Source organism: Pantherophis guttatus, chromosome 7 (genome assembly GCF_059756535.1).
Source record: "Pantherophis guttatus breed Tessera chromosome 7, ASM5975653v1, whole genome shotgun sequence".
Taxonomy (NCBI): Eukaryota; Metazoa; Chordata; class Lepidosauria; order Squamata; family Colubridae; genus Pantherophis; species Pantherophis guttatus.
Genome location: NC_142069.1, coordinates 57,995,065 through 58,022,750, shown reverse-complemented (window position 1 = coordinate 58,022,750; position 27,686 = coordinate 57,995,065). Strand labels below are relative to the sequence as shown.

Genomic DNA, 27,686 nt, shown 5'->3' with positions numbered 1-27,686 from the left:
ATGCTTCTACTTTCTTCAAGTGGTTTTCTGTCAGAGACCAACTCTCTACTCCATAGAGCAGGATAGAAAAGATGTAACATTTGATAAGCCTGATTTTCAGTCTTAGGCTTATGTTGTGACTGCAGAAGACCTTTTTCATTTTGAAGAATGCCATTCGAGCTTTCTTCAAAATGGGAAGAAATTTGACTCTGGGGAATGGGGCGGGTGGGCGGAGCCGCATGGTGAAGGGCGAGTGGCAGCGGCTCCGCGGCAAGGCCGGCATCGGGGAATGGTGCATTCCCCGACTCCTACTGCTCACCTTTCTCCCGCGGCTGGCTGTCAGGGAAGGCAAGCGCCCAAAAGGTACAGGAGTCGCTCACTCTCCTTCTTGAATGAGCCACTCTGGTCCACACGCCGGCTGTGCAAGCGCACACCCAACCTGCCACTGATGAGTGAATTAAATAAAAGGTGTGTGCTTGCGCAGCTGGCGCGTGGACCAGAGTGGCTCATTCAAGAAGGAGAGTGAGTGACTCAGGTACCTTTCGGGTGCTTGCCTTCCCTGACAGCCAGCTGCGGGAGAAAGGTAGGCAATAGGAGTCGGGGAATGGGGCGGGTGGGCGGAGCTGTGGGAGAATGGTAAGGACACGCCGGCAGAATAGAAATTTAAAAAGTTTTCCTACTGGGTTCTGTGGGCATGGCTTGGTGGGAAAGGGTCTTGTGACTGAGTAGGCGTGGCTGTGAGTGACTTTGAGTTGGCCATGCCCACTCAGTCACAGGACACCCCCCCATCAAGCAATGCCCAAAGAACCGGTAGGGAAAAATTTTAGATTTCACTCCTGAATGTAATGTAATGTAATGTAATGTAATGTAATGTAATGTAATGTAATGTAATGTAATGTAATGTAATTCTCAATCTTTTCTTTACAAGGGACCCCCTTTAAATACCTTTTGTGGCCACAGACTCCCAAGACTTAATATTTAAAACATAACATTTCTTCAAATCTTTGCAGACTTCCTGTAACATTGCCCACTCTCCCCCAGTGGTCCACTGACCACAAGTTCAGAACCACTGGTATAATGAAACGGTCAGATCCCTAAAAGTGATACTGCCAATTAATTGGGAGAAGGGGGAGACTTGGATTCGATTTACTAGCATTGCCTGTGTCAACAGATATTTTACAACCTATATCCTGGCACCAAAGAGCCCTGAGATCCTCTTAACATGGAGGAATGTTTATGATAGCCATGTGGGTTGTTTCACTTTAAAGGATAACGATGTGAATACATGTTTGTTCGGGTTCTCAGGGAAACTAGTAAAGAAAACATATTCACACTTGTGTATTGGCTAAAATCTGCATTCTGATTTAAAGGGAGTGGTCTCTACTGCTTTAATCCCACTTGTCTTGACTAAGGGTATTCAGATCTTGCTTTAACTTGGTTGCTATCACTTCTGCTTAATAAAAGGATCCTTTTGTACTACCACGTTTCAAGAGTCTTTACTTTCTTATGTTGAAAGGAGAGGCAATCCTTACAGAAACTTCCGTTGCTCTAATAAAGATGAGATTAGGATCATGTACCTGAGGTTTTCTATTCTATCTTACAAACCATGTAAATCTAAGCACTGAGTAGTTTTATGACTAGAAAAATGAACCTTACTCTAATATTTTAGCATTGGGTATTCCTCTTTCAGAAAATTATTTATTATAACTGAAAAACTCTGCCTTTCTTTTCCCAAATCACATAAACATATATCCATCATAAACAGATCTGGTAAATAAAAGGCTCAGTAGGTAGCAGGTGTAATGCTGCTTAAAGCCTTATTAATGGCTTTTAATAAGTGCAAAGGAAAGACAGGATGTCAGATTCCATAGATCTCTTTTTTTTTAAAATAATTTTTTATTACTTTAACATTACAAACAACATATACAATATTTCACCCTGTGCTATTTTATTTGAGCCTTCAGATTTCTGATGGGTTTCTTGCAAAAATAATAGATCTGGTAAATTTCTTTTAATTTTAAGTTCCAATCGTCTTCTCTTGATCTGGTTCCCTGTACCCTTCACATTCCATGTCATTATTTTTATTAAACCCATTTAAACAGTAACTTTTTTAATCCTTTCCCCTCCTCTTCCTTTCTGTGCCCAGATCCCAGCACCAATCTCCCACATTCCAAACAACATTCAACATAGAAGAAAAAAAATAAAAAAAAAATAAAAAGGGACAAAAGACACATCAAACATTAAATAACAAACAATCTTCATCCCCCACATCCTCAATTGGTTTCCGCCTCTATAAAGAGAGTGGGGGAGAGGGGACTTGCTAATGGTCGGGTCACTTCTTTCGGGTAGTCTACTTAAATTCATCTCTCAGAGAAAAGGGTGGTAACTTCTCCCCGCACTCAGCTTCCTGCAATTCTTTTTCAAGATCCTTCAATTTCTTATCCGCTCCATCTCCCATTATATCATCACGACTTTACTTTTGTTCAACCATCACAGGTGAGATTTCCTTCCGCTTTAATCCTTTAGGATCTTGTCCTCCAGCAGCCCCTTTTTCTTCTGGTGTTGATGTTTTTGCATATGTTCCACCCATCTTGAGCATTTGATCTTTTATCTCTGTTATGTCCTCATACTTTACAATCAATCCAAGTTCATGTAAGTATGACACTGCATCTGTTTCCAAAGTAATTATTCTCATTCTTCCTTTATAAAAAAATTTTAGTTGCTGTGGCGGCCTCCAATTATATTTAATTCCATTGTCTCTCAGAACCTTTGTAATTGGCTTCAAAAAAAATCTCCACGCCCTTTCTTCTCTAGATATATCCGGAAAGACTTGAATAATTTTCTCCTCAAATTTCAAAGCTTCACCCATCTCTCTCACTTTCACCATCACTTCCAGTTTGCCACTAAGATTTGCAAATCTGACAAGTACATTTCTATTTAAGCCGTTTTGTCTTTTAAACCGAATTCTACAAACACTTGCCAGATTTGTTGCTGTAAATGTGATTTGTGTATCCAGGTCATTGAGCCATTTTAAAACTCGTTGTTTCAAATTGTCCACTTTTTCTTCTTGAATTCCTCGAATAACCAGATTATATTTCCTCGCTTCTTCTTCCAAAAGACAAATTTTTTTATCTTGTTGTTCATTTTTAAAAAAGATTTCTCCAATTTGCCGATCTATCTTTGCATCATGTGTATGAATCTGTTCAATTTCATCTTTAATTATTGTCATTTCTACTGTTTGCTTTGCAAAATTTTCATTCATTTCTTGCTTCATTCTTTTAATTTCCAATATCATATTATCCATACTATCTGACAGTCCTGATATCTTTTCACCAATTTTAGTTAAGGCCACAGCAACTTGTTGCATTTCTAAAGATTGTTGGGTCGCCATTTTTTAATAAGTTTTAATTATCCACTTTTGCCAAGAGGGTCTGTAATGAAGATTAAGGGACAGCAATCCACAACTGAAGCTGAGACAGCTTATTATTGCACTCAAAAGGACCAGCAATAAAAGTTTATAGTTCTCAATTCAGCTTACATAATTTCCCTAAAAAAGAAAAAAGAAAAGAAAAAGAAAAAGCTAACATCCGTTGGAAGGCACTGCCCAGAAATGCGTTGTGCCGCTTCGGCTCAGGCACTTTCACAAACAAAAGATCAATTTAAGATTCACTTATTCTTCCAAGAAAAAAAAAACAAACCCTTTCCACCGGTCTTTTGATGTTCCGTGCCTTTATCCCCCAGCAAAAACAAACACAGATCGCGGTAATAATGAGAACAAAGGCAGCTATTTGCTCCAAATACGCAATCGCGACTGCCTATCTGGTCACCCCTCGCTCCTTCCACTTTCCCACGCTATGAAAAGCTTCAAAATTCGAGTCGTTCAGGGTGACCTACCGATTCCAAAGTCAGTCTACTGGGCCAGTAGCTCTTCCGATACAATTTATAAAATTTTGGTCCTTATCAGTGCATTTCAAACACTTTAATCCACATTTATCTTCCGTAAAATGCCCTGCGAAGTGGAGAAAACGTCCTCACACCACCACGGCCATAACCACGCCCCAGGTTCCATAGATCTCTATCAGGACCTTGCCATTCTGGTAGGAGGGGGAAGGATTTGGGTTACGCTTGTGTGTGATTTTCCTTTGTTCCTTTTCTCTGCTTGTATCTTTGGGATGTTGGGAGGGGGGAAAGAATGTTCCTTGGGCCATCTATTTTGTGTCAACACCGGAGTTGCGAGATCGTGGAGCCTAAGAACTGCCTGTTATCACCTTCTCAGCCTGAAGTTCTCACAACATCTTTGCACCTTTGGATTGATTCAAAGATGAACTGGACATTGGGAGGGGCCTCAAAAGGAGGGGTTTAAACTAACGCTCCAGCACGTGAAAATGTTGTGGCCCATCAGCGGCCTGTGCGGATTGTAGCTGATTCTGACAACAAGGAGGCTGGTGTGGTGCTGCGCCAGCAGCCTGTGCAGCTGGCACTCAAGTCAGACAATGAGGAGGCTGGAGAAGATGTGGTGCCAGAGGCAGGGATTCAGCCAGGGCCTTCAGAACCTCCAGAAGCTCCTTTAAGTGAAGAGGACGAAGAGGAGGAGCCTCTTCTCGATGCACAGGCACGCAGAGCTGCCTGAGGAGGAGGAGGTCTCCTTGAGAGTAAGGCTTGGGGCTAATTGGCCACTCCCTTAGCCTATTTAAGGAGGAACGCCAACTGAAGCAAGTTGTAGGGAACAACTTTAGTTCACTCTCCTTCGCATCTGGATTCTCTGCAAATCGCTTCTGGGCTTTCTGCCAACCTTAGTAAGATTGTGATTACTTTATCTTTGGTTTCTTATAGGCTGTTAAGAAACTTTATTAACAGCATTTATTTTGAAAAAGGCTGAGTTATTTTAGTAAATTAAGTTTTGTACAAACTTTGTGTATGCTGTGTTCTTTGGGGTCCGTAGCTGGGGCAGAACAGAAATTCAGATTCTGCCTAAACTCTCTCTGCTATCATTGTCTTCCAATAAAAGTTCCTTTTGAAATGCCATTTGTTTCAAGAGTTCTGCTTTCTTGAGAATGCTGGTGAGGCAGGACCTCACAGAGGAAAACAGTGGATTCCCTTCCATTAGGAAATAACCTGTGCATCATGCAGCAAATAATCTGCATCTTTTCTCTTATCACCATTACATGTAATGCAAAGTTAATAACTGCTTTACACCTCTGAGAAAAATTATAACTTGTCAATAAATAAAAATATATTATGTTTCATAGTATCAAATAAGATTATGCAAAGCGTTCAAATCAATCAGACTGTAAAGGTTGGAAGCAATTTAGAGATCACACAGTCCAATTATATACACCAAGTCCAGTTCAAGAATCTATTGCTACAGCATCTCCATAGACAAACATCCTGCCTCTGTTTAAATGTCTCCAGTGAAGGAGAATCTGCTATCTCTGTGCCACAGCTGAACAGTTCTTACTGTTCTTTTTAAGTTTTTCTTTCCAAGACCTTTATCTCTGGATATGCTCCAGTTTGTCAGGATCCCACTTAAATTGCAAGATCCAGAAGTGGACACATTTTAGATGTCATTAGGCCAATGCATAATAAGGAGGAAACAGAGCTTCCTTAGACTATCAAGTATCTTTGCTTTTTGCAATAAAGCAGGGTTGTCTTTTTTCCAGGGAAAAAATAAAGTGGCTTTCCATAGCAAAGATAGCTAGACACAGCTTTCTAACTAGCCATATGAGTCTTCCAAATGTGCTGCTGTCCCTCCACTGTCTGTAAAAGTGAAGGTATAGCAATAGCACTTATATACCGCTTCACAGTGCTTTATAGCCCTCTCTAAGTGGGCTACAGAGTCAGCATATTGCCCCCAACAATCTGAGTCCTCATTTTACTGGCCTTGGAAGGATGGAAGGCTGAGTCATAGTAGCCAAAAAGAAAGAAGACTTGCAAGGAAAGGCTAGCCAAGTCTATATTTTGTGTGACTGCATCCTACAATATGTTTTCTAGGACCCAGATTCATTGGTTCTTAATATAAATTAACTTAACCTGTTTTGGGGAATTTCACATACCCAAATATATATAACATTGCAATAGCCTTCCATTTATGGCCTATTATTAACCACTTTCATCCTTGTGGTTGCTATTATTCCAGAATTTAGGGTGTAAAAACTACAATGTTTGACGCTGCTCAAAATTGCTTCTCTTATTTTCTTACCATTCATTATTTTTTAAAAAAATATGACCGTTTCTAGAAAATAATCAAAAAGACATGAGTCAAAATGGAAACAATCATGTGAACGTAGGAAGAAAAAATATGTATTATTGTCAGTAATATCACTGGCAATATTTAATCAGATATAACCATTTTATTTATAGCAAAAATATGTTCCACAGAAACTATAGTGTATGCTTATTATACTAGGTTTCTCTATCCATGATACAGTTGAAATCATACATCACACTAAGCCATTGTTAATTTTAACCATTGTTTAAGATAAAATAATGCATCATTATTAGAATCCCAGGGCACAAACCATTGTCTATTATAAGTCGCAATATTATGCTCATTCTAAATAAAAACCAAGCAAAATACATAATGCCTTAACACGCTATTTGAGCATCCCTATCTTTATGAACTCTATTAGTTTATTAGATACATTAGCTAACACTTTTATGATCTCTAGTATAGTGAGTAAGAATTTTCTGTATCCACATATCAGTTGAACCCACATGTCCAGTGACTTAGTGCCAGATTAAAAGCATTCAATAGCAACAACAACATGAAATACACGTGGGACTATATTTATGGACTTCAAGATTCAGTGTTAAAAAGTCAAAATGACTTTGTTATCCAGGTAAATGCCAGAACTGATAAAGCTGTATATTTCTTCATTCATTATTAAAAAGGAGGTGCTACCTGATTGGTCGATTCTCTTTACTATCAAAAAGTGAAAAGATAACTTCTAGTTCTTCTCCTAGATTAGAACACATCAAACTCTTCATCTGCACAAAGAGATGGTGGCTGCTTGCTGGGATTGGTGTGTCTTTTTTGTGATGACGATGTTCCATCTAGAGTGCCAAACAAAGATCAAACCAGTTTATGCTTATTTTAATTCATGAAATATAAACATATAGAAAGGCATTTTTTGCTCATCACTTTATTTTTGTTAACAACTTGTGATTGTTTAAATCAAACATTTGAATTGTTCATCTGTTTCTTGTGAGACAATACTAGACAACATCTTGTTTTTAGATTCATTAGCCAATCATTATTTCAGATAAACACAAAGGTCACTTTTTCACATATCCATTACATTTTTAGCACTCTTTCCCAGAAACCTCAGGATAGATTTAATGATTTTCCTTCTGCATGACAATCTTGGAGAGGGGAGAAGGGGGAGGGAGGGAGGGGGAGGGGGAGAGCACACAACACAGCAGCATTCACCCATAAATAAAATGAGTTATTTGCTTACCAATTGGTACAACTCTGTAATACTGATTTCCTCTGGATCCACCATTGCATATTCCTTTCTTGGAACCAAATCTAACCCTAGCTGTCTGCAAATGTGTACAAAGTCTAATTAGAAGAACAATTTAAAATTCTTAGTTAAAATTTATAGAAAACATACAGAGTTTAAATCTGAAGCAATCTATCATTCTTATTACCATTATCCCTGCACACTTAACAGGAAAAATATGCAATGTACAATCTATGATTATTGCAAATTACAGATAATAAAAAGCAGTATTAATAGAACACATTTCTGCCATTTCTATTGCATGGTTTTATTCTTTATTCACTCTCTACCTATTATCTAACTTTAAAAATTATGTACTAAAACACTAAGGGATTAATAGCAAATAACTCACATTTTTGACAACACAGTCCAGGAAAATAACAGCTTAGGAAAGCAAAATAGAAAGGCTATGTTTTTATCCTGAAATCAATGTAAAAGTTAGAATTAAAATAAAGAGCTGCTTTTAACTAAAGCCAGCACCTTGTCAGCTTCCAATATTCATAAGGGCTGTTAAAGTTAAAAAACAGCTAGTTTGCAACAACTGCTATTTGGGAACAACTGCATCTTCCTATCATCCATCTTTCTTTCTTTCTTTCTTTCTTTCTTTCTTTCTTTCTTTCTTTCTTTCTTTCTTTCTTTCTTCCTTTCTTTTCTTTCTTTCTTCCATCCATCCATCCATCTATCTATATATCTATCTATCTATCCAAATATATCTGGAAGGTATATTTATATTTTCTATACATCTATCTACATCTTTCATATATATACCTATATGAAAAAGGGAAACAAATCAGCTGTGTACAAATACACATTTGGGACAGAGAGATCTGGAAGAAGATGCAGTTGTTTCCAAATATTTGTGTGTATGTGTGTTTGTACACATATGTATGTTTGTACACAGCTGCTTTGTTTCCTTTTTTCTTAGATAGTTTTCTTTGGCTGGTCTCAAATAGGTAAACAGGTTAGAATATTGAGTGCAAGATCATCAGATAATCCCAGGGCTAGACTGCAAAATTAAAAAAATAAAAATCTTAGACAGCAGTGATAATATTTCTGGATTGCATACTTCTGATATAGAAATTTATCCATATGACATGGTTCATTTTCTAAGGTCTGTCTATTTATCTGTCAGGAAACATACATCAAAGAGACATAAAACAAAGTCCTAATATACTTGGAATTTTTGAAGAATGAGCCAAAAGAGCCGTACATCCACCACCTTACTATTGGAATGTAGCTGTTAAAAGGAAATGGAAGCACCAAAATGTTTTTTAGACAGCTCTTTTTACAAATATTATCAACTATAAGAAACCCACTGTTTTTATTCTTTCTGACAAGCTTCATCTCTATTCTATAGATGCTCTAATTAGTCTTTCAAAGTCAGCAAGATAATGTCAAGATCAGCATGAGCTATGCCTGGCAGCATTCAAAATATATCCAACAAAATATTGTTCTATGAATTCTTCACTTTCCAAGCATTATGTATTCAGTAATAAGCAAAGTGAAAGACTTTGATATGGTATGCATTTAGTAAGCATAAACACATAAAGAAATACCTGTCTATCATAAAAATTCTAACAGTGGGTTGATTTACTCAAGGTTTTCAAGCAAATATTCAGATAACAGCAAAGATTTCTTGAATGCTTTAAGCCAGTGGGTACTTTTCTTACTTTGTAACCTTTTCTGACACTATCCAAATAGAAATTCATCTCACTCAGTGCAGCAGAACAAATCAAATTTAGATGCAATATCAGCCAAAAGCAATAGAAGCACTAACAATATTTATTTTTGAAAATTAAATAGCAAATCTTTGAGGCAGCTCTAATAAAGTGTTCCTCTTCACCAGGGACATCTAAGGAATGTTTGCTCTTGGCACAATCCCATACTATAGGTCTGTGATGGCGAACCTATGGCACATGTGCCAGAAGTGGCACTGAGAGCCACCTCTCTGGGCACGCCAGCCATCGCCCATTGCTCTTCCGGATTCCAGCGCACACATGTGCACCAGCCAACTGGTCTTCACACGTGCATGTGCACCAGAAACTGGAAGACCAGGTGACCGGCACTCATGCGCACGCCAGAAACCAGCAGCTCAGCTGTTCAGCTGCTCTTCCAGTTTCTGGCGCTCCTGCACGGGCACATCAGGGAGCTGCTCTTCCAGTTTCTGGCACTCCCCCCCCACGTGCGCACGCTCCCATTTTGGCACTCTGCTGAAAAGGTTTGCCAACACTCTATAAGTAGTCCTCCACTTACAAATACAATTGGGACCAGAATCTTGGGTGTTGAGCGAAGTGATCATTAAGTGAGATGTGACTCAGTGACTGTAATCCTGGTTGTGGCCATTAAGCAGACAGAATAAAATGCTGAGTTCAGCTCTCCTCCATGCACAGAAGGAAACTGTTTTATTAGGCATAAAGATCAGAGCTTGGATCTTCAGGATCTCAACTTAGTTTCTCCACTCCCCAGGAGGAATTTGTCTCCCCTCAATGCATTGAAAAGAACTGCTCTGGTGGATTGCAAGAATAGAGGTTGGATCTTCAGAATATAAGCTCCATTTCTTCACCCTGGTGGAGGAATTCAGCTCCTCTCAATAAGCAAGTCTCTCAGCCAGCTCCCAGAGACAAGAGAGAGTCATTTCAGCAGGGCACAGCAATTTGCAAACTTCCATCCTTACCTCCCCACTGATTTTCTGGAGAAGCCAAAAGGTGGTGGCTGCAAATGGTTATCACATGATGAGCATCCAGATCGCAATTATGTGATGGGGAGAGGGGACACAACACATTTTCTGATGGCTGGGCAGGAGTGCTTTATGGACCATAAAGTATATTTCAGAGTCACTGTAATTTTGAATGGTTGTTAAACATTCCATTGTTAAGTCAAGGACATATATTCTCACACTATTTTATAGGACAGATATGATGATCTTTCAGGGATTCCTTGTATAGTATTAATGTGATGGGAAAGATCTACATGGTCAGCTCCTACTATCTGTCTGGAACTTTCAAATCAAAATACAGTGCCATCCTATGTTACTGAACAAAGAAGGGTATAAATTCAGGCAATTGGCAGCATTCAAAGAACTACAGGGCTCTTCTTAACATTTCTCTTACCTGCAGCCTTCACAATTTAAGAAAAACTTCTTCTGATCAAATAGACAGAAGACTTTGGCAAGAAAAGAACTGTCCTCCATTTAAACAAGAGGTTTTACTAGAAATTGTCTGTTTATTGAGTATAAACAGCCTAAGGACATCAATAAAGGTTTTTTAAACCTTCTTACTGAAAAGCTGCTTATTCTTTATGTCACAGCCCACTTGCAACAAGCTATCAGCACACAGCAAAATCCATTGCCTTTTTGTCATCTTGCCATAAACATTAAAATAGCAATGAATGGCAATCAATGTAACAGTTTTATCAATTGACTCTTACTCACTCATTGCCCCAGTCCAAGCGAGCAGTAATGTGCCTTTTTACATCCTTCATCCGATCATGGGTCAGATGACCCACCAGTACCTGACGTCGCAGATCTAGGATTTCATTCATTATGTGCCACAGTCGGTGAAATAGATCACCTTCATTTCTCTGTCAAATACAGAAGTTAATTTTCAGATTATCAAAATCATGTCTCTTATTCAAATTTGTTGCTGTTCCAGAAGCATAATCCAGGAAAAGAGGGAAAACCATGCTTATTGAGATGGAAATAGTCAAACTAAATTAATCTTTTCTTTTAAAAAATCCTCCTTTGTTTAAATACACATTTATGGATGTGTAGTTTGCTTTGGTAGTGAGTTTCTTCTTATTTGTATGCAAATACAAATACAGAGAAGAGCAACCAGGATGATTAGGAGGCTAAAACATAGGATGTGTAAGGATCAGCCTTTCCCCCCTTCCAAGAAAGTACGAACTCTTGAAAACTTTGTATTTCAAAAGAAACCTTTTATTGAAAAGGGATGAAAGCAAAGCAACATTCAAAGCAGTTTCTGAGGTCCCTCAGGGCATGCAGTCCAGAATAAAGGGAATTAGAAATACAGGGGTATTTTCAGTTACAGGAAGCCTTATGGCTGAACTGGGATGTGGTTAAAAAACATCACTATTTGAAGATTCCAGTCTGGGTATCTACAATTGAAGCTTTTTCATATCCAGTGACATTTAGGAGAGAACAAATTGTTAGATATAGGGAATTATTGGATGAAAAAGGTGAACTCAAATTAAAGCAGGAAATAGAAGAGCAGGGATGTAAGATGGACTGGTTTTCATATATGCAAATACTTTCTAGCTATCGAGAAGATCTCAAACAAGAAGGTTTTTATAATGTTTTGACTAATCTGGATAAGATTTTATTGGGTTCTGATGACCATGTAATTAAAAAGTTATATGGATATTTGTTAGAGGTAAAATTGGAAGATGAACAAGTTAAAGAATCAATGATAGCGTGGGGGAAGAATTTTGGGTATGGTATTGATTTAGAGAAATGGCAAAAATTGTGCTCACATAATTATAAAATGACAATGTCTGCAGCATATAAGGAGAATTTGTAGAAGATGTTTTACAGGTGGCATCTATCCCCGACGAGGATAGCCAGGATGTTCCAGAATAAATCAGAGAAGTGTTGGAAATGTCACCAGACTCCAGGATCTTATTACCACATGTGGTGAACATGCGCAGAAGCAAAGAGATATTGACTAAGATATACACATGGTTGGAAAAAATGACAGAGACATACTGACTTGAAACCAGAGATATTTTTATTAGGGATCTTACCAGAGACATATAACAAAGATTTGCAATATTTAATTGTGAACCTTTTAACAGCGGCTAGAATTGTATTTGCCAAAAACTGGAAAGGAGAAAAGATACCTATTGATGAAGAAATCATTAAGAAAATGATGGAATGTGCTGAAATGAGCAAATTGACATTAAAAATAAGAGAACAGGAAGATAAACAATATTTATTTTATCAATGGTTGCGCGACAGCTACCCCAGTACCTGGATGAAGCGTCGTATCTAGATCCGTTCCAGTCGGGCTTCAGACCTGGGTACAGCACGGAAACGGCATTGGTCGCGTTGGTTGATGATCTCTGGAGGGCTCGGGACAGGGGTTGTTCCTCTGTCCTGGTCCTGTTAGATCTCTCAGCGGCTTTTGATACCATTGACCATGGTATCATGCTGCACCGGCTGGAAGGGTTGGGGGTGGGAGGCACCGTTTTACGGTGGTTCTCCTCCTTTCTCTCTGACCGGTCGCAGTCTGTGTTGACAGGGGGGCAGAGATCGACCCCGAGGCCCCTTATATGTGGGGTGCCGCAGGGATCGGTTCTCTCGCCCCTCCTGTTCAACATTTATGTAAAGCCGCTGGGCGAGATCATCCGTGGTTTCGGAGTGAAGTACCATCTGTACGCTGACGACACTCAGCTGTACATCTCCACCCCGGATCACCCCAACGATGCCCTTGAAGTGATGTCCCAGTGCCTGGAGGCCGTACGGATCTGGATGGGGAGAAACGGGCTCAGGCTCAACCCATCCAAGACCGAGTGGCTGTGGTTTCCGACGTCCCGATATAGTCAGCTGGTGCCATCGCTGGCTATTGGGGGCGAATCATTGACCCCCACGGAAAGGGCTCGTAACTTGGGCGTCCTCCTGGATTCACGGCTGTCTTTAGAAGAGCACTTGACGGCCGTGACCGGGAGGATTTTTCATCAGGTTCGCCTGATTCGCCAGTTGCGTCCCTTTCTGGATCGGGACTCGTTACGCACAGTCACTCATGCCCTCGTCACCTCTCGTCTGGACTATTGTAATGCTCTCTACATGGGGCTCCCCTTGAGGTGCACCCGGAGGCTCCAACTGGCGCAGAGTGCGGCCGCGCAGGTGGTTATGGGAGCAACATGGAGCTCCCACGTAACACCTCTCCTGCGCGAGCTGCACTGGCTCCCGGTGGTCTTCCGGGTGCGCTTCAAGGTTCTGGTTACCACCTTTAAAGCACTCCATGGCTTAGGACCTGGTTATCTACGGGACCGCCTACTACCACCAACAGCCTCCCACCGACCAGTACGCTCCCACAGAGAAGGGCTCCTCCAGGTGCCGTCGGCCAAACAATGTCGGCTGTCGGCCCCTAGGGGGAGAGCCTTCTCTGTGGGGGCACCGACGATCTGGAATGAGCTCCCCCCAGAGATACGGAGGATCCCGGATCTGCGCACCTTCCGCCGCGAGTTGAAGACGCTTTTATTTCATCAAGCGGGCCTCGCCTAAATCTTCTCCCTTTTAAATGTAAATTTTAAATTTTTAATGTATTTTAAAATTAGGGGTATTTTAAATTATGGGTATTAATTCAGCCAAATTTATTTAATTCATTTTTATTCGATTTTAAATTTTGTATATTTATGTGTTTTATTTCATGGCTGTACACCGCCCTGAGTCCTTCGGGAGTAGGGCGGTATAGAAATTCGATAAATAAATAAAAAAAAATAAAAATAAATGGGATTTATTTTATCAATGGATCGACGATAAAACCTGGAGATAATTATGAAACTAGTTGAGATAAGATAAAATAAGTAAAAAAATGTATACGGAAATAAGTTGAGATGTTTAGTGATAAGGTGAAAAGAGGAGCAACACAAAAAATGTCACCAATCGACACACTGTCTATAATTGTTTGAAATGATAATGTTTTTATGTTTTGTTTTTGTTTTTTAAAAAATAAAAAAGTTGATTAAAAAAAACAAAAAAACATTCAAAGCAGGCTCTGAGGTCCCTCAGGGCATGCAGTCCAGAATAAAGGAAATTAGGAACCCCTCCCCACAATCCGATGTGGATTCCCACCAATTCGCCGGTGTGAAGATGATATCATACCAGCCTCTCTGAGAAGCAGATAAGTAGAGCTTCTCAGGGCCATCTTGCAATCCATATGTCCCCCCTTCCCCTCTCATTTCCCAGGAGATGAGAATTCTCCAGGTATTTCTGGTGCCAGGCAATGGTTATAAATCAGGTTAAAGTTTATACAAAGAGGACCAGGTAGGAAATAGGATACTTAGGATACATAGGAAAGAGAACTAAATGTGACAAATCCAAATCCCCCTCAGAAAAATGGAAAATCCACCTAGAAAGACATAAAATATATAATACATTCACATTTACGATGGTTTGTGAGGATATTTCAGGTGGAATTTCCTTAACAATGTGGGGTTTTTTTACATGTTTTTCATTCTGAGAGGATGGTAGGTGTTTTTGATGTTAAGTGTCCATTTTAGCGCTTGAGATATGATAGAACCTAGAAATTTGAAGGTCTCTACTGTTTGATAAGAGCCGAGGTGGCGCAGTGGTTAGAGTGCAGTACTGCAGCTACTTCAGCTGACTAGCTAGTTCAGCAGATCAGCGGATCAAATCTCACTGGCTCAAGGTTGACTCAGCCTTCCATCCTTCTGAGGTGGGTAAAATGAGGACCCAGATTGTTGGGGGCAATATGCTATTTAGTATGCTATCTTTGGTGTAAGCCGCCCAGAGTCCTTACAAGTGTGTTCAGGTTCCGCTAACTGATTTAGTTTAGTTAGAAAAATGTCCGGTATGATGGTATTGAATGCTGAACTAAAGTCTACAAAGAGGACCCTTGCATAGGTCTTTGGAGATTCAAGATGTTGTACGATGTAGTGCAGAGCCACATTAACAGCATCATATGTCGATCTATTTGCTCAGTATGCAAATTGCAGGGGGTCTAACAGCAGATCCATGATGGTTTTCAGGTGGGACATCACTAGCCTTTCAAAGGTTTTCATAACTACAGATGTTAGAGCAACTGGTCTGTAGTCATTCAGTTCCTTGATGGAGGGCTTCTTCGGCACTGGGATGATAGTGGAGCATTTGAAGCAAGAAGGAACGTGGCACATCTCTAGTGATTTATTGAAGATTCAGGTAAAGATGGGGGCCAATTGGTCAGCACAGACTTTTAAGCAAGAAAGAGTTATCGTGTCTGGGCCTGGTGCTTTTCCTGGCACTTCCTTTTCTGTGATCACCAGGGGTTGTGACCCCAATGGGATGGAGTCAGTTGTAGGAGGTTTGGCTGTTGTTGGTGTGTCTGAGATGGGGTCAGTTGCAGGAGGTTTGGCTGTTGTTGGTGTGTTTCAAGAAGAGATTGGACTGTCATTTGTCAGAAATGGTGTAGGGCAGTGATGGCTAACCTTTTTACCGTCGCTTGCCAAAAGCGGAGGAAGCGCGGGGGGAGGGGTTGCGGACATGCATGCCCACATCCATTCTGTAAGGAATGTGTGTATACATATAGAGTTGTCTTTATAGATATCTATCTTTCTTTGGATTCAGGCCTGAATTTAGAATCTTTGAATAAAGCAGTCAAAACACGCTTGCTGACAAAAACAACATTCTGATTTTAAAAGTTATAAAGTATTCATTTATTGATTCCTTCCACATTTAAGAAGAGTGGGAGAACCAGAGTGGAGCTGTATATTCTACCCAATGTTACTACTGAAGCAAGAAAACCAGTAAACCCGATATCACAAATATGTAACACATGAATAAATGTTTTAGTTATACCCTAAGAAATTTATCTTGCATATCTGCATATCTGTCCCCCTAAAAATTCCTAGACGAGGCATACATAATCTTTTCTAAAATAATTTTTTAAAATGGATTTTTTAAAGTTGGAACATTAAAGAATCAAGGAGAAATCTCTGATATTTAATTATAGTTATTGATCACTACATATGCCATGGGGATTTCAGCCTTTTCTTCCAACACCTGAATCTAAAATGTATTTTACTGTATCTGAAAGTTCTTTAAAAGATCTTATAATGCTTGCCCATTGCCATTGTTATGCTTTCTTTTGATATTATATGTTTCTCTTTCAACACAGTATATGTTAGCATATGTTTCTCTTTCAACACAGATAAGATTACATTGTTTTCTTCTGTTGCATGTTCTGTTTTGAAGGATTGGGAACATATTGTCAAAAAGCAGTACTGTATACACAAATACAGTATATTGTCTATTGAAAAATAATGATTTATTTACCACATAAAGCTGTTTCCACATTGTCCCCCAGTCTCTTAAAGTGGAAGTCATCTCTGTAATAACAGAATCTTCTGCTGGAATAATAATTTCAAACTGCCTATTAAAATCAGAAGAAAAAACTGTCAAATAAAAATCCAAAGTGGCATTACTTTTCGACTAAAAAAAAAGTTGCTTTGGTAATTGAGTGTGGCTAGTCAAAACCAGCTAAGATTACGTACAGACCAAAATAAACTCAAGATACTCCAAAGACCATGTAGCAGAGTCACTCATACACTCTGTACAAAGCTGATTCCAGATGTGCTGGAATTGAACCAATTCGATAAGTCTTGTAACAGGAAGTCCTCAATCTATGACCACTCGCTTAGTGACCATTCCAAGTTATAACCTATGGGGGGGGGGTAACCAAATGTATGTCCCAGTTCTGAAGTTCCAGCTGTCAAGGCCATAGCAAACCAGGGTTTTGGTTTAACAATGGTGATGTTTGTTTAACCATGGTGGGATTTGCTTAGTGACTGCCGCAACAATGGTCGTAAAATGGTTGGATGGTCCTGTTTGACAACTGTCTCGCTATGTGACCATCATAGGAAGGTTGTGTGAAGGATATATGATTTTCCGTACAGTGCAATCTTAGGTACGGATATACGACATCTGTCAAGATTGGCCGTGATGGTCGAAAGTCAAGGACTGCCATCAAATTGGAAAACAGTACAGGTAATCCTCGAATTACAACAGTTCATACTCTGACCATTCAAAGTTACAAGGCCGCTGATGACCATTTTTCACACTTACGACCATTGCATTATCCCAATGGTCACATGATTTACAATCAGTTGCTTAGCAACTGACTTGCATTTAAGATGGTCACAATGTCCTGGTGTCATGTGATTCCTCTTTTTATTTTATTTATTTATTTTATGCAATTTGTATGCCGCCCTATCTCCGAGGACTCAGGGCAGCTCACAACGGTAAAATGCATAATTCCTGCCAATATAAAATTAAAATCCCAATTTAAAACAATTTAAAAATTCATTACCCCCCCTCCCCCATCAGTCCAGGCTGCGGAACAACTAGGTCTTCAAGTCGTGGCGGAACGAGCAAAGGTCAGGGGCCATCCGGAGGTCCAAAGGAAGCTGGTTCCAGAGGGTGGGTGTGCCCACAGAGAAAGCTCCCCCCTGGGGGTCGTCAGCCGACACTGTCTGGCCAACGGCATCCTGAGGAGGCCCTGTCTGTGGGAATGCACTGGGCGATTGGGGATTGTCACTGGCTGCAGGGGGTCCGACAAATATCCCGGGCCTAGGCCATGAAGGGCTTTGTAGGTAATAACCAGCACCTTGAACCTCACCTGAAGGGCAACCGGTAACCAATGCAAGTCGCGCAGGAGGTGTGTAACATGGGAGTGTCGGGACGCTCCCATTACAACCCACATGGCCGCATTCTGCACCAGCTGAAGCCTTCGAGTGGTTTTCAAGAGCAGCCCTAGGTAGAGAACGTTGCAGTAGTCAAGACGGGAGGTGACCAGCGCATGAGTAATAGTGCGTAGGGCATCTTGGTCCAAGTAAGGGCGCAACTGGTGTACAAGGCAAACCTGGGCAAATGCCCCCCTGGCCACGGTCGTTACATGATCTTCCAGAGACAACCGTGAATCCAGGAGGACACCCAAGTTGCGAGCCCTATCCATAGGGGGTAACACCTCACCCCGATGGTCAACGATGGAAGATCTCAATCGGACCAAGATGCCGGTACCCACAGCCACTTGGTCTTGGTGGGGTTGAGTCGGAGCCTGTTCCTCCCCATCCTGGTCCATACCGTTTCCAGGCAATGGGACATCACATCGAGGGCATCACTGGTCTGGTCTGGGGTGGATATAAAAAGCTGGGTATTATCAGCGTACTGATGATACCACACCCAAAACCACGGATTTTGTGACCATCTGACAAGCAAAGTCACTGGGGGAGCCGGCTTCACTTAAAGACTGCCTGACTGACTTAAACAATGATTCATTTAACAGCGGTAACAAGAAAACTCGTAAAATGGGTCCAAACTCACTGAACAGCTGTCTTGCTTAGCAACGGAGATTTGGGGAAGCCAAATCTCTGACCACAATGACCATGTGACTGATTTAACACCTGCAGCGATTTCCTTCAAAAACATGGCGAGAGAAGTCAGAAAATGGGACAAATTCGCTTTGTAAATTGTTCATTTCACAATGTAAAGCTCAGTCTCAATTTGTGGTCATAAATAGAAGGGAGGGAAAGGCTGGAGGGAAAGGCTAAATTGGATTGATTTGGGATCTGGCCAAGCGGCCATCCGAAGCATGTGGCATAAATAGAATTAATCCCATCTGATCAAGGCCAGCTGAACTCAGTACATGCTCAGAGGTGGGGAAGAGAGATGTACAGCAGCGCCAGGTGGAAAATCTCCTTTCGTTATTAAGATGTTGGGTTTTTGAGAGAGCGGAGAAGGTGGAAGGATGGTCAGCCATCCAACAGGATGCCGATCTGTCATTCAAACAGAATAGAGGGAGTCCTCCAACTTATGATCACCATTCAAAGTAAAATCTCCTCTTCCCCAGATTATATCTCGGATTCCCCAGATTGTATCTTGGATTTAGCCCGATGGTTAGGAAATTAGACTTCAGTACAGCTGATCCTCACCTTACGACCACAATGGAGGCTCAAATTTATCTGGCTAAAGGCTCTTCCAGGCTGCAATTTCATTTCTTTTATAGGTAGTACAACCACACTTGAGTCACTACACTTGTTGCTAAGTGAGACGTTGCTTGAGTTTTGCCTCCTTTGATGAGCTTTCTTGCTACTGTTGTTAAGAGAATCAATGCAGTTGTTAAATTAGAGCAGGGTTGTTAAGCGAATCCAGATTCCCCATTTGACTTTGCTTGGCAGAAGGTTGCAAAAGGGGATCCCATGATTCTGGGATGCTGTGACTGTCATAAATATGAGTCAGTTGCCAAAAGTCTGAATTGTGATCACGTGACCACAGGGATGAAGCGACAGTCGTAAGTGTGAAAAACAGTTTTAAGTCATTTTCTTCGTTGTACCTTTCAATGGTCACTAAATGAACTGAATGATAATCCTCAATTTACAACCATTCACTTAGTGACCATTGGTCACTAAGCACCAAAAAAAGGACTTAGGACCCTATTCCACACTTATGACCATCGCAGCATCCCCGTAGTCACAGAATAAAAAAATCAGACGCTTGGCACCTGATATTTATGAGGTCATAGAGCCCTTTTGCGACCTTCCGACAAGCAGGAAGCCAGGGTTCACTTAACAACCATGTAACTAAGTTAACACTGGCAGGGATTCACTTAATGATGGCGGCAAGACAGGTCGTGACATGGGGCCAAACTCACTTAATAAGTGTGTCGCTTAGAGACAGAAATGTTGGGCTCAATTATGGTTGTAAATCAAGGAATACTGCCCGGAAGACCCTTTAGCAACATAAATTTGGGGTTCCACTGCAGTTGTAAGTTGAGGACTAGCTGAAATTTCTTTACCTGTCTTTATGGCGAACGTCATAAATATAACCCTGCTTGAGCAGGGGGTTGGACTAGATGACCTCCAATGTCCCTTCCAACTTTGTTATTCCATGATTCTGCAAGGGTCTCCTGCTCAACTTTATGACTGCAATTGAGTCTGACATTTGCCGTTGCTGAGACAGCAGTTCGGTGCATTTTTCCCCATTTCCCTGCCACCTGCCTGGCACCAACTGCCCGCTTGGGGTCAGGCAGGCAGGATCAGGTACAGGGGACCTTGGCAGCAGCTGGATCTTGACATGTAGAATTTATTCCAAAAGAAAATAAGAAAGACTGAAAAAAAAAGAAAAATAAATCACCACAAAAAGCTGCAAGAGGGGCAGTGAGGGAGAAGACATTCAGGCAGGCCGTGTGGCCAAACGGTGTCTCGGTGAATGGGCTGGGCCAAAAAGCATGGGCCAGAGGGCCAGAGGGCCAGAGGCCCATTGGCCAGGGCAAATGGCTGGGGGAGGCCTAGCAGAGGAGGAAAGCTGGCTGTAAATGGGCTGAGGTGGGAGGCTGGAGGTGAAGGAGGCACGGCCAAGGGTAGGAGCCTGAAGGTCCCATTCTTGACCAGCATACACAAAAAAGTAATTGGGTCAGCTTAAAAAGAGTTAAATTAAATAAAGTATAATGAAGTAATTTAATTAAATACAGATATTTCCATATGCTTAATTATTTGTCACATTAAATATATTGCCACTACATTAGGAATGCTATAAGATACCAAAGTCTTTTCCTTGTCTTTTGCTAAAATTCAGGGTTTTCGAATTTCCACTTACCCTTTGTTCTTAACACATACATTTTTCAAGTGAACAAAGCTGGATGGGAAGATACCCTGAAAAAGAAATTAAATAAATGCAATAAACCATCAAGAGTGATATAAACATGTATTTTTAAAAAGTCAATAATTTCTAGACAGAAACATTGTGTATCTTTATATATTCAGACAGTCACTGATATATGAAATGTGCCTGGATAAACAACATTTTAAAAGCAATTTATACATTTGATTTTGGTTGCTGTTTTAGGAAAGGAACAAATGATGTCTGAGAATGTGATCAATCAAAATTTGAAGCTTAACTTTGAAGCAACAGCAACTCTTAAGCACCTCAGAACAGAAATTCACATTTGCAACTTAAGCTCATAAAGCTGAAATTGAGGATTACACATTGAGTACGATTGGTCAGCCAGTTATGAATCCATCTGGTGGTGATGCTGTCTAACCCACATTTTTCTACTTTATCTAGTAGTAGGTTATGGTCTACTTTCTCAAATGCCTTACTGAAGTCCAAGTAAATTATATTGACAGCATTCCTCTGGTCCACTAATTTTGTCACTTTGTCAAAGAATGCAATAAGATTAGTCTGTCATGATCTCTTTTTGACAAACGCATGTTGGCTTTTGGTTATTTCTTTGTTTGCTTCTAGGTGTCTGCTGATTCGTTGCTTGATTATCTTTTCCAGAATCTTCTCTGGTTAGGTTAGGTTGATAGGTCTATAGTTTCCTGGATCTAATTTTTTTTCCTTTTTTGAAGATGGGAACTGCATTAGTTTTTTTCCAGTCCTCTGGCAGTTCCCCGGTGCTCCAGGATCTTTGAAAGATATTGTACAGTGGTTCTGAGATCTCATCTGCCCATTCCTTCAGAACCTTTGGGTGTAATCCATCTGGTCCTAGTGATTTGAACTTGTCTAGGGTAGACAGGTATTCACTTACCATTTTCTTCCCTATTTTAACTTGGGTTCCTAATCTGTTTTTTGTGTTGCTGTTTTTGATAGGTTTGTCAGAGTATGAATATTCATGGACTGGAATAGATCAGCCAATGGGGACTGAATGGAGACATGGTAATAAGGTCAGCCAATGAATTGGCATGGTAACAGACTCAGCCAATGAAGGCTGTTTATAAACAGAAACTTAAGCTAGAAGTCTACGCATGGTTTAGGCAACTGAGTCTGTGCAGAAGCTTAACTGATCTGTATAGAGGAGGCTCTCTTTGTATTAAGCTCTGTGCTCAGTTCTGAAATGAAACAAGCCTGAACTAGCCTGCTGAAATGAAACTAACTGTTCTCTCCTGCCTTGTGTTTTGCTTGTAACTGCTACCATGTTGAAGAAGAATTCATGTATTATTATGTATATAAAGAAGTTAATGAATCCTGCTGCATCAGTCTGCCTGTGTGTGCTTTCTGGATTTAATTTCTACAACGAACTCTGACAAGGTTGGACTGTGAACTTGTGAATGAGATTTCACAGAACCTAGGGCTGTAGAACAACTAAGTTTACGTAGGTAAAACCCAGCTAGAAAGAATATGCACATAAAAGCCTATGAAAAAGGAATACACACACACACACACACACACACACATACATACATATTCCTAATGATGGCTTATCAGGGCTAACTGCATTTTGATTAAACTTCTTGAAACAGCAATGTCATCCCCCCCTTTAATATTGACCCAAATGCATTCAAGATAATTTTCATCATTGTTGTGCTCTATTTCTGTAGAGATGTAGTTATTTCTTATATATAGTGCAACTCCACCTCCTCTTTTATTTGGTCTATTTATTTTAAATAATTTAAATCCCTCTAGCTGTATGTTCCATTTGTAGGTTTCATCCTACCAAGTTTCAGTAATGGCAACAATATTATATCTGCCCTCATTTACTTGAATTTCTAATTCACCCTGTTTATTCCTCATACTCTGTGCATTGGTGTATAGACATTTGAATCCATTTTGATTGACCCTGTGCTTACTATCTACATAACCTGTGTTGTGCCTGACTGCCCCTACTTTCTTGCCACCTGTTTGATTAGTGCACATGGTATGGCACTATTAAATGCTTGGTTTTGCTTGACAGCAAGGTTGATAATCTTACCTGCACAAACATCTATGTTACATGCACTGATCACTCTATTAATTTTAGATTGTTGGAGACAGAACTGTTCTATATCAATTAATTCTCTGTCCCCGCTGTTCAGTTTAAATGTTTATCCAGAAAATCGGTGAATTTAATGCCAAGTAACTCAGTCCCTTTCTTTGATGGATGCAAACCATCTCTTTTGTACAGTTTTTCATTGGACCAGCTGCAGACATCATGACTAATAAAACCAAAGCCTTCCCTTTTATACCATTCCTTTAGCCACACATTAAACTCCGCTACATGCTGGCCTTTCCCTTTTTGTTCCTTATACAGGTGAAACTCGAAAAATTAGAATATCGTGCAAAAGTTCATTTATTTCAGTAATGCAACTTAAAAGGTGAAACTAATATATGAGATAGACTCATTACATGCAAAGCGAGATAGTTCAAGCCTTGATTTGTCATAATTTTGATGATTAGGGCTTACAGCTCATGAAAACCCCAAATTCACAATCTCAGAAAATTAGAATATTACATGAAATCAATAAAACAAGGATTGTACCTAGAACAATATCGGACCTCTGAAAAGTATAAGCTTGCATATGTACTCAGTACTTGGTTTGGGCCCCTTTTGCATCAATTACTGCCTCAATACGGCGTGGCATGGATGCTATCAGCCTGTGGCACTGCTGAGGTGTTATGGAAGACCAGGATGCTTCAATAGAGGCCTTCAGCTCTTCTGCATTGTTTGGTTCTCATGTCTCTCATCTTTCTCTTGGCAATGCCCCATAGATTCTCAATGGGGTTCAGGTCAGGCGAGTTTGCTGGCCAATCAAGCACAGTAATCCCATGGTCACTGAACCAGGTTTTGGTACTTTTGGCAGTGTGGGCAGGTGCCAAGTCCTGCTGGAAAATGAAGTCAGCATCCCCATAAAGCTCATCTGTGAAGGAAGCATGAAGTGCTCCAAAATCTCCTGGTAGATGGCTGCGTTGACCCTGGACTTAATGAAGCACAGTGGACCAACACCAGCAGATGACATGGCTCCCCAAATCAACACAGACTGTGGAAACTTCACACTGGACTTCAAGCATCTTGCAGTGTGTGCCTCTCCATTCTTCCTCCAGACTCTGGGTCCATGGTTTCCAAATGAGATGCAAAAGTTGCTCTCATCAGAAAAGAGGACTTTGGACCACTGAGCAACAGACCAGTTCTTTTTGTCTTTAGCCCAGGTAAGACACTTCTGACGTTGTTTGTTGTTCAGGAGCGGCTTGACAAGAGGAATAAGACATTTGAAGCCCATGTCCAGGATCCGTCTGTGTGTGGTGGCTCTTGATGCACCGACTCCAGCCTCAGTCCACTCCTTGTGAAATCCCCAACACTTTTGAATGGCCTTTTCCTGACAATCCAGCCTTTTCCTGACTCCAGGCTGCAGTCATTCCTGCTGTTGTGCACCTTTTTCTTCCACACTTTTCCCTTCCACATAACTTTCTATTAATGTGCTTTGATACAGCACTTTGGGAACATACAACTTCTTTTCCAATTACCTTTTGAGCTTTCCCTCCTTATGGAGGGTGTCAATGATGGTTTTCTGCACATCTGTCAGGTCAGCAGTCTTTCCCATGATTGTGATTCCTACTGAACCAGACTGAGAGACCATTTAAAGGCTCAGGAACCCTTTGCAGGTGTTATGGCTTAATTAGCTGATTAGAGTGGGACACTTTGAGCCTAGAATATTGAACCTTTTCACAATATTCTAATTTTATGAGATGGTGAATTTGGGGTTTTCATGAGCTGTAAGCCATAATCATCAAAATTATGACAAATCAAGGCTTGAACTATCTCGCTTTGCATGTAATGAGTCTATCTCATATATTAGTTTCACCTTTTAAGTTGCATTACTGAAATAAATGAACTTTTGCACGATATTCTAATTTTTCGAGTTTCACCTGTATACTGGTAAAACCTCTGAAAAGCTAAGCCTACAACCTATACTACTAAATTCATACCCCAAGCTCTGGAGATCATTCTGCACAGAAAGTACACCTTTTTGGGACAGATCATTTGTGCCAAGATGTATAATACCATCAACATCATAGTCCTTACTGGCATTCTTGACTATTTTAAGAATATGCCTCTTGTCTCTGCTGGCAGTAGCACCTGGCAGACACCTGACCTCTTTCAAACCTCCATATCCTTTCCTACATTTACATCCCTTACAATTGAATCACCAATCAGAAGGTAGTGTCTCTTTTTGGATAGCTTGCTCTTCTTGTGTGACTGATGTGTAATACCTGATTCACACTTTCCCCTTTCCAAAATAAGTTCTTCATCTTGGACCACAATCCCCTGCTTATTTGAGTTATCATTATCACAACTACCTTGACCTGTCACTTTAGTGTCCCTATTAAGGCCAGCTAGGGCACTGTATCTGTTATGTTGGAACACAGCGGAAGTTTTGTGTTTTTGATTCACAATACTCACCCTGCCAGATCCCATGGTTGTCCATACTGCCCTTCTCCTCCTATATCTTTGTGGTAGAGGGGGCTGATAGTGCGGCAGCTCAATAGAGTGAAATGGCTGAATTGGGCACCTAATTTCTTCTTGGAGAGCACAGATTAGAGATTCTAGATAGGTAATCTGTCCATGTAGACAAGTAATTTGTTTTCAAAGAGGACAGTACCCAAATTTGAAAAGATTACTGCGAAAGACAGCTGCAAAACAAGTATTGCACTGAACTAAGCCGGTCATTTTGAAATAAAATAAAATCACAATTTCAAGTGCACTAACCCTGAATGTTATATTGCTATTTTTGGTTTTTAGTTATATGATTCTTTACTCCCTCTCAGTCTCCCCACTTACAGCTAGCAGCTCCTCCCAGCAGCCTCCGGGAAGTTAAAATGAAATGGAGGCAGGCTCGCTCTATCTTTGTCCTCTGTATTCCCTCCCAGTCTCCCCGCTTACAGCCAGCAGCTCCTCCCGGCAACCTCTGGGAAGCTAGTGATCACTTTTAGTGATACCTTGAGTGCTATGACATCCATTTTAGGTTATATCACCAACCCCTTTAATTTAAGGCAAGATAACAGATGAGTGTCAAGATTGAACTACTTTGCTTCTTTCAAACCTTAATGCTTTTCAACTTGACAATGAACTGGGGGGGGAGGGAAGGGAGAAATAGAATGTTGAGAATGTGTGCATGGACCGTGAGAGCCTGGCAACCATCAAGGTCACCACTGCAGGTGCTTGAGAAAGAAATGGACTGTTCCCATCACAAAAGGAGATCTCATAATTCGACAATGTGATCACTCGGGGTGGGGAGAAAGAGAAGTTATTTATAACTAAGCAAGCATTTGTGCGGGAAAACCAGAGTTGGTTTTGATTCTTCAGTACCAAAATGGTGTATCCAATAGAGTTTTACTTTCGGGAATTCAAAATGGAATGTGGAGAATGTATGCAGAGATTGTGAGAGCATGGAGAGCAGCAAGGTCCCCGCAGCAGGTGCTTGAGAAAAAGACGGACCGTGCTCATAACAAAAGACCATCTCATAATTGGATAATGTGATCAACCAGGGGTGGGGAGAAGGAGAAAGTATTGTTTAACAGGGCAAGCATTTGCACAGGAAACCTGAGTTGGTTTTGTTTCTTCAGTACCAACATGGTGTATCCAATAAAATTTTACTTTTGGGAATTCAATTCTCCTGAGACTGTTTCCTTGTTTTGGGTTTGCTAATTGGGCAGTTGACAGACAATTGACATTAAACCAGCTCTCTTTAACTTAACACAGCCTACTTGGATGCCTCCGAGAGAGCTGCGATCTAACGATGTCCAGGATGGAGTGGAAAGTTGATGCTGCAGTGAAGCTTGATTTGGTCCTTCCACGGGAGGCACCAGCAGCAGCCCATACTGACTCCAGGACACAGATGATGGTGACCCGATCCAAGGTGAGGGCAGAGAAGGCTGAGCAGCCACTGGTGCGTGATGAAGAAACCGTGGCAGGATCCATTTGCCTTGAACCGAAGACATGATGGCCGAGCAGAGTGGGGAAGGCAGCCAAAGCAGAATTCCCCTTGATCCTGCCTGGAATGGCCATGACTTGAGGGAGCAAAGGGAAGGCCAGGAGAGCTGCAGACTGGGAAGAACCAGTTAAGCATGCCATAGCTTTTCAGTGGAACAGCAGAAAGATCTGTTGGAATGGAGATGCGGAGCAGCGACATTGATGAATTATGTCAGTTTGTTGCAAAAAACAAATCCAGAAACACACACAGATAAACTGATGCAGCAGGATTCATTAACTTCTTTATATTCACAATAATACATGAAGTAAATTTACAATACCAACAGCAGATTCAGAGTTTCATTTCAGCTCAGATCAGACAGTATGCAGACTGCTTGGTTTGAGTTTCAATACTCTGCACAGAATCAGAAGCTGCAGACTAAGACATGCCCTGGCTCCAGTCTGTCTCAGCTCCCAATTGGCTGACTTAGTTGCTATGCCTATTCATTGGTTGACCTTGTTATCATGTCTTCCCAGTCATGAATATTCTGACAAAATAGTCGGTCCTGGGAGCAGGACTTGGGACTGGTCAAGCGTCAACAACCGCATCCCCATCTCCACCCCAACTGACGAGGCTGGGAAGCATGGGACAAGGAGCTGAGGTCCCCCCAGGAGGGTTATCATCCCTCCTTTGGCTGCGGGACAAGCCCAGGAGGATCCTGCAGCAGCAGGAGCTCAGGCTCAAGTGAGGCTAATTGAGTTCAGGAAGACTGAGAACCCTCATCTCTGAAGGTCCTGTTTATTGGGT

At 40.9% G+C, this 27,686-nt stretch overlaps 1 protein-coding gene and 1 pseudogene across 12 annotated transcripts in view; both read right to left on the bottom strand.

Annotated features, from left to right (window-relative positions):
- DOCK4 (dedicator of cytokinesis 4) overlaps positions 1-27,686 on the bottom strand; it is a 627,777-nt gene that overhangs the window by 494,353 nt on the left and 105,738 nt on the right. For 9 of the 11 annotated variants that reach the window (XR_015728984.1, XM_087874154.1, XM_087874155.1 and 6 more), the window contains 5 exons: positions 20,809-20,864; positions 16,492-16,588; positions 10,912-11,060; positions 7,437-7,521; positions 6,881-7,032 (listed from right to left, as the gene is read on the bottom strand). Coding sequence is in view for 10 of the 11 variants with exons in the window: in XM_087874154.1 (XP_087730280.1) it covers positions 6,881-7,032; positions 7,437-7,521; positions 10,912-11,060; positions 16,492-16,588; positions 20,809-20,864 (539 nt within the window). In the remaining variant the exon portion in view is untranslated. Of the gene's footprint in view, positions 1-6,880; positions 7,033-7,436; positions 7,522-10,911; positions 11,061-16,491; positions 16,589-20,008; positions 20,321-20,808; positions 20,865-27,686 lie in introns of all 11 variants that reach the window. The other 2 variants (XM_087874157.1, XM_087874158.1) reach the window with 1 other exon arrangement.
- On the bottom strand, positions 2,246-6,718 carry LOC148112868 (uncharacterized; annotated as a pseudogene). Its single transcript, XR_015728985.1, has one exon. The product of XR_015728985.1 is annotated as an uncharacterized LOC148112868 (transcript).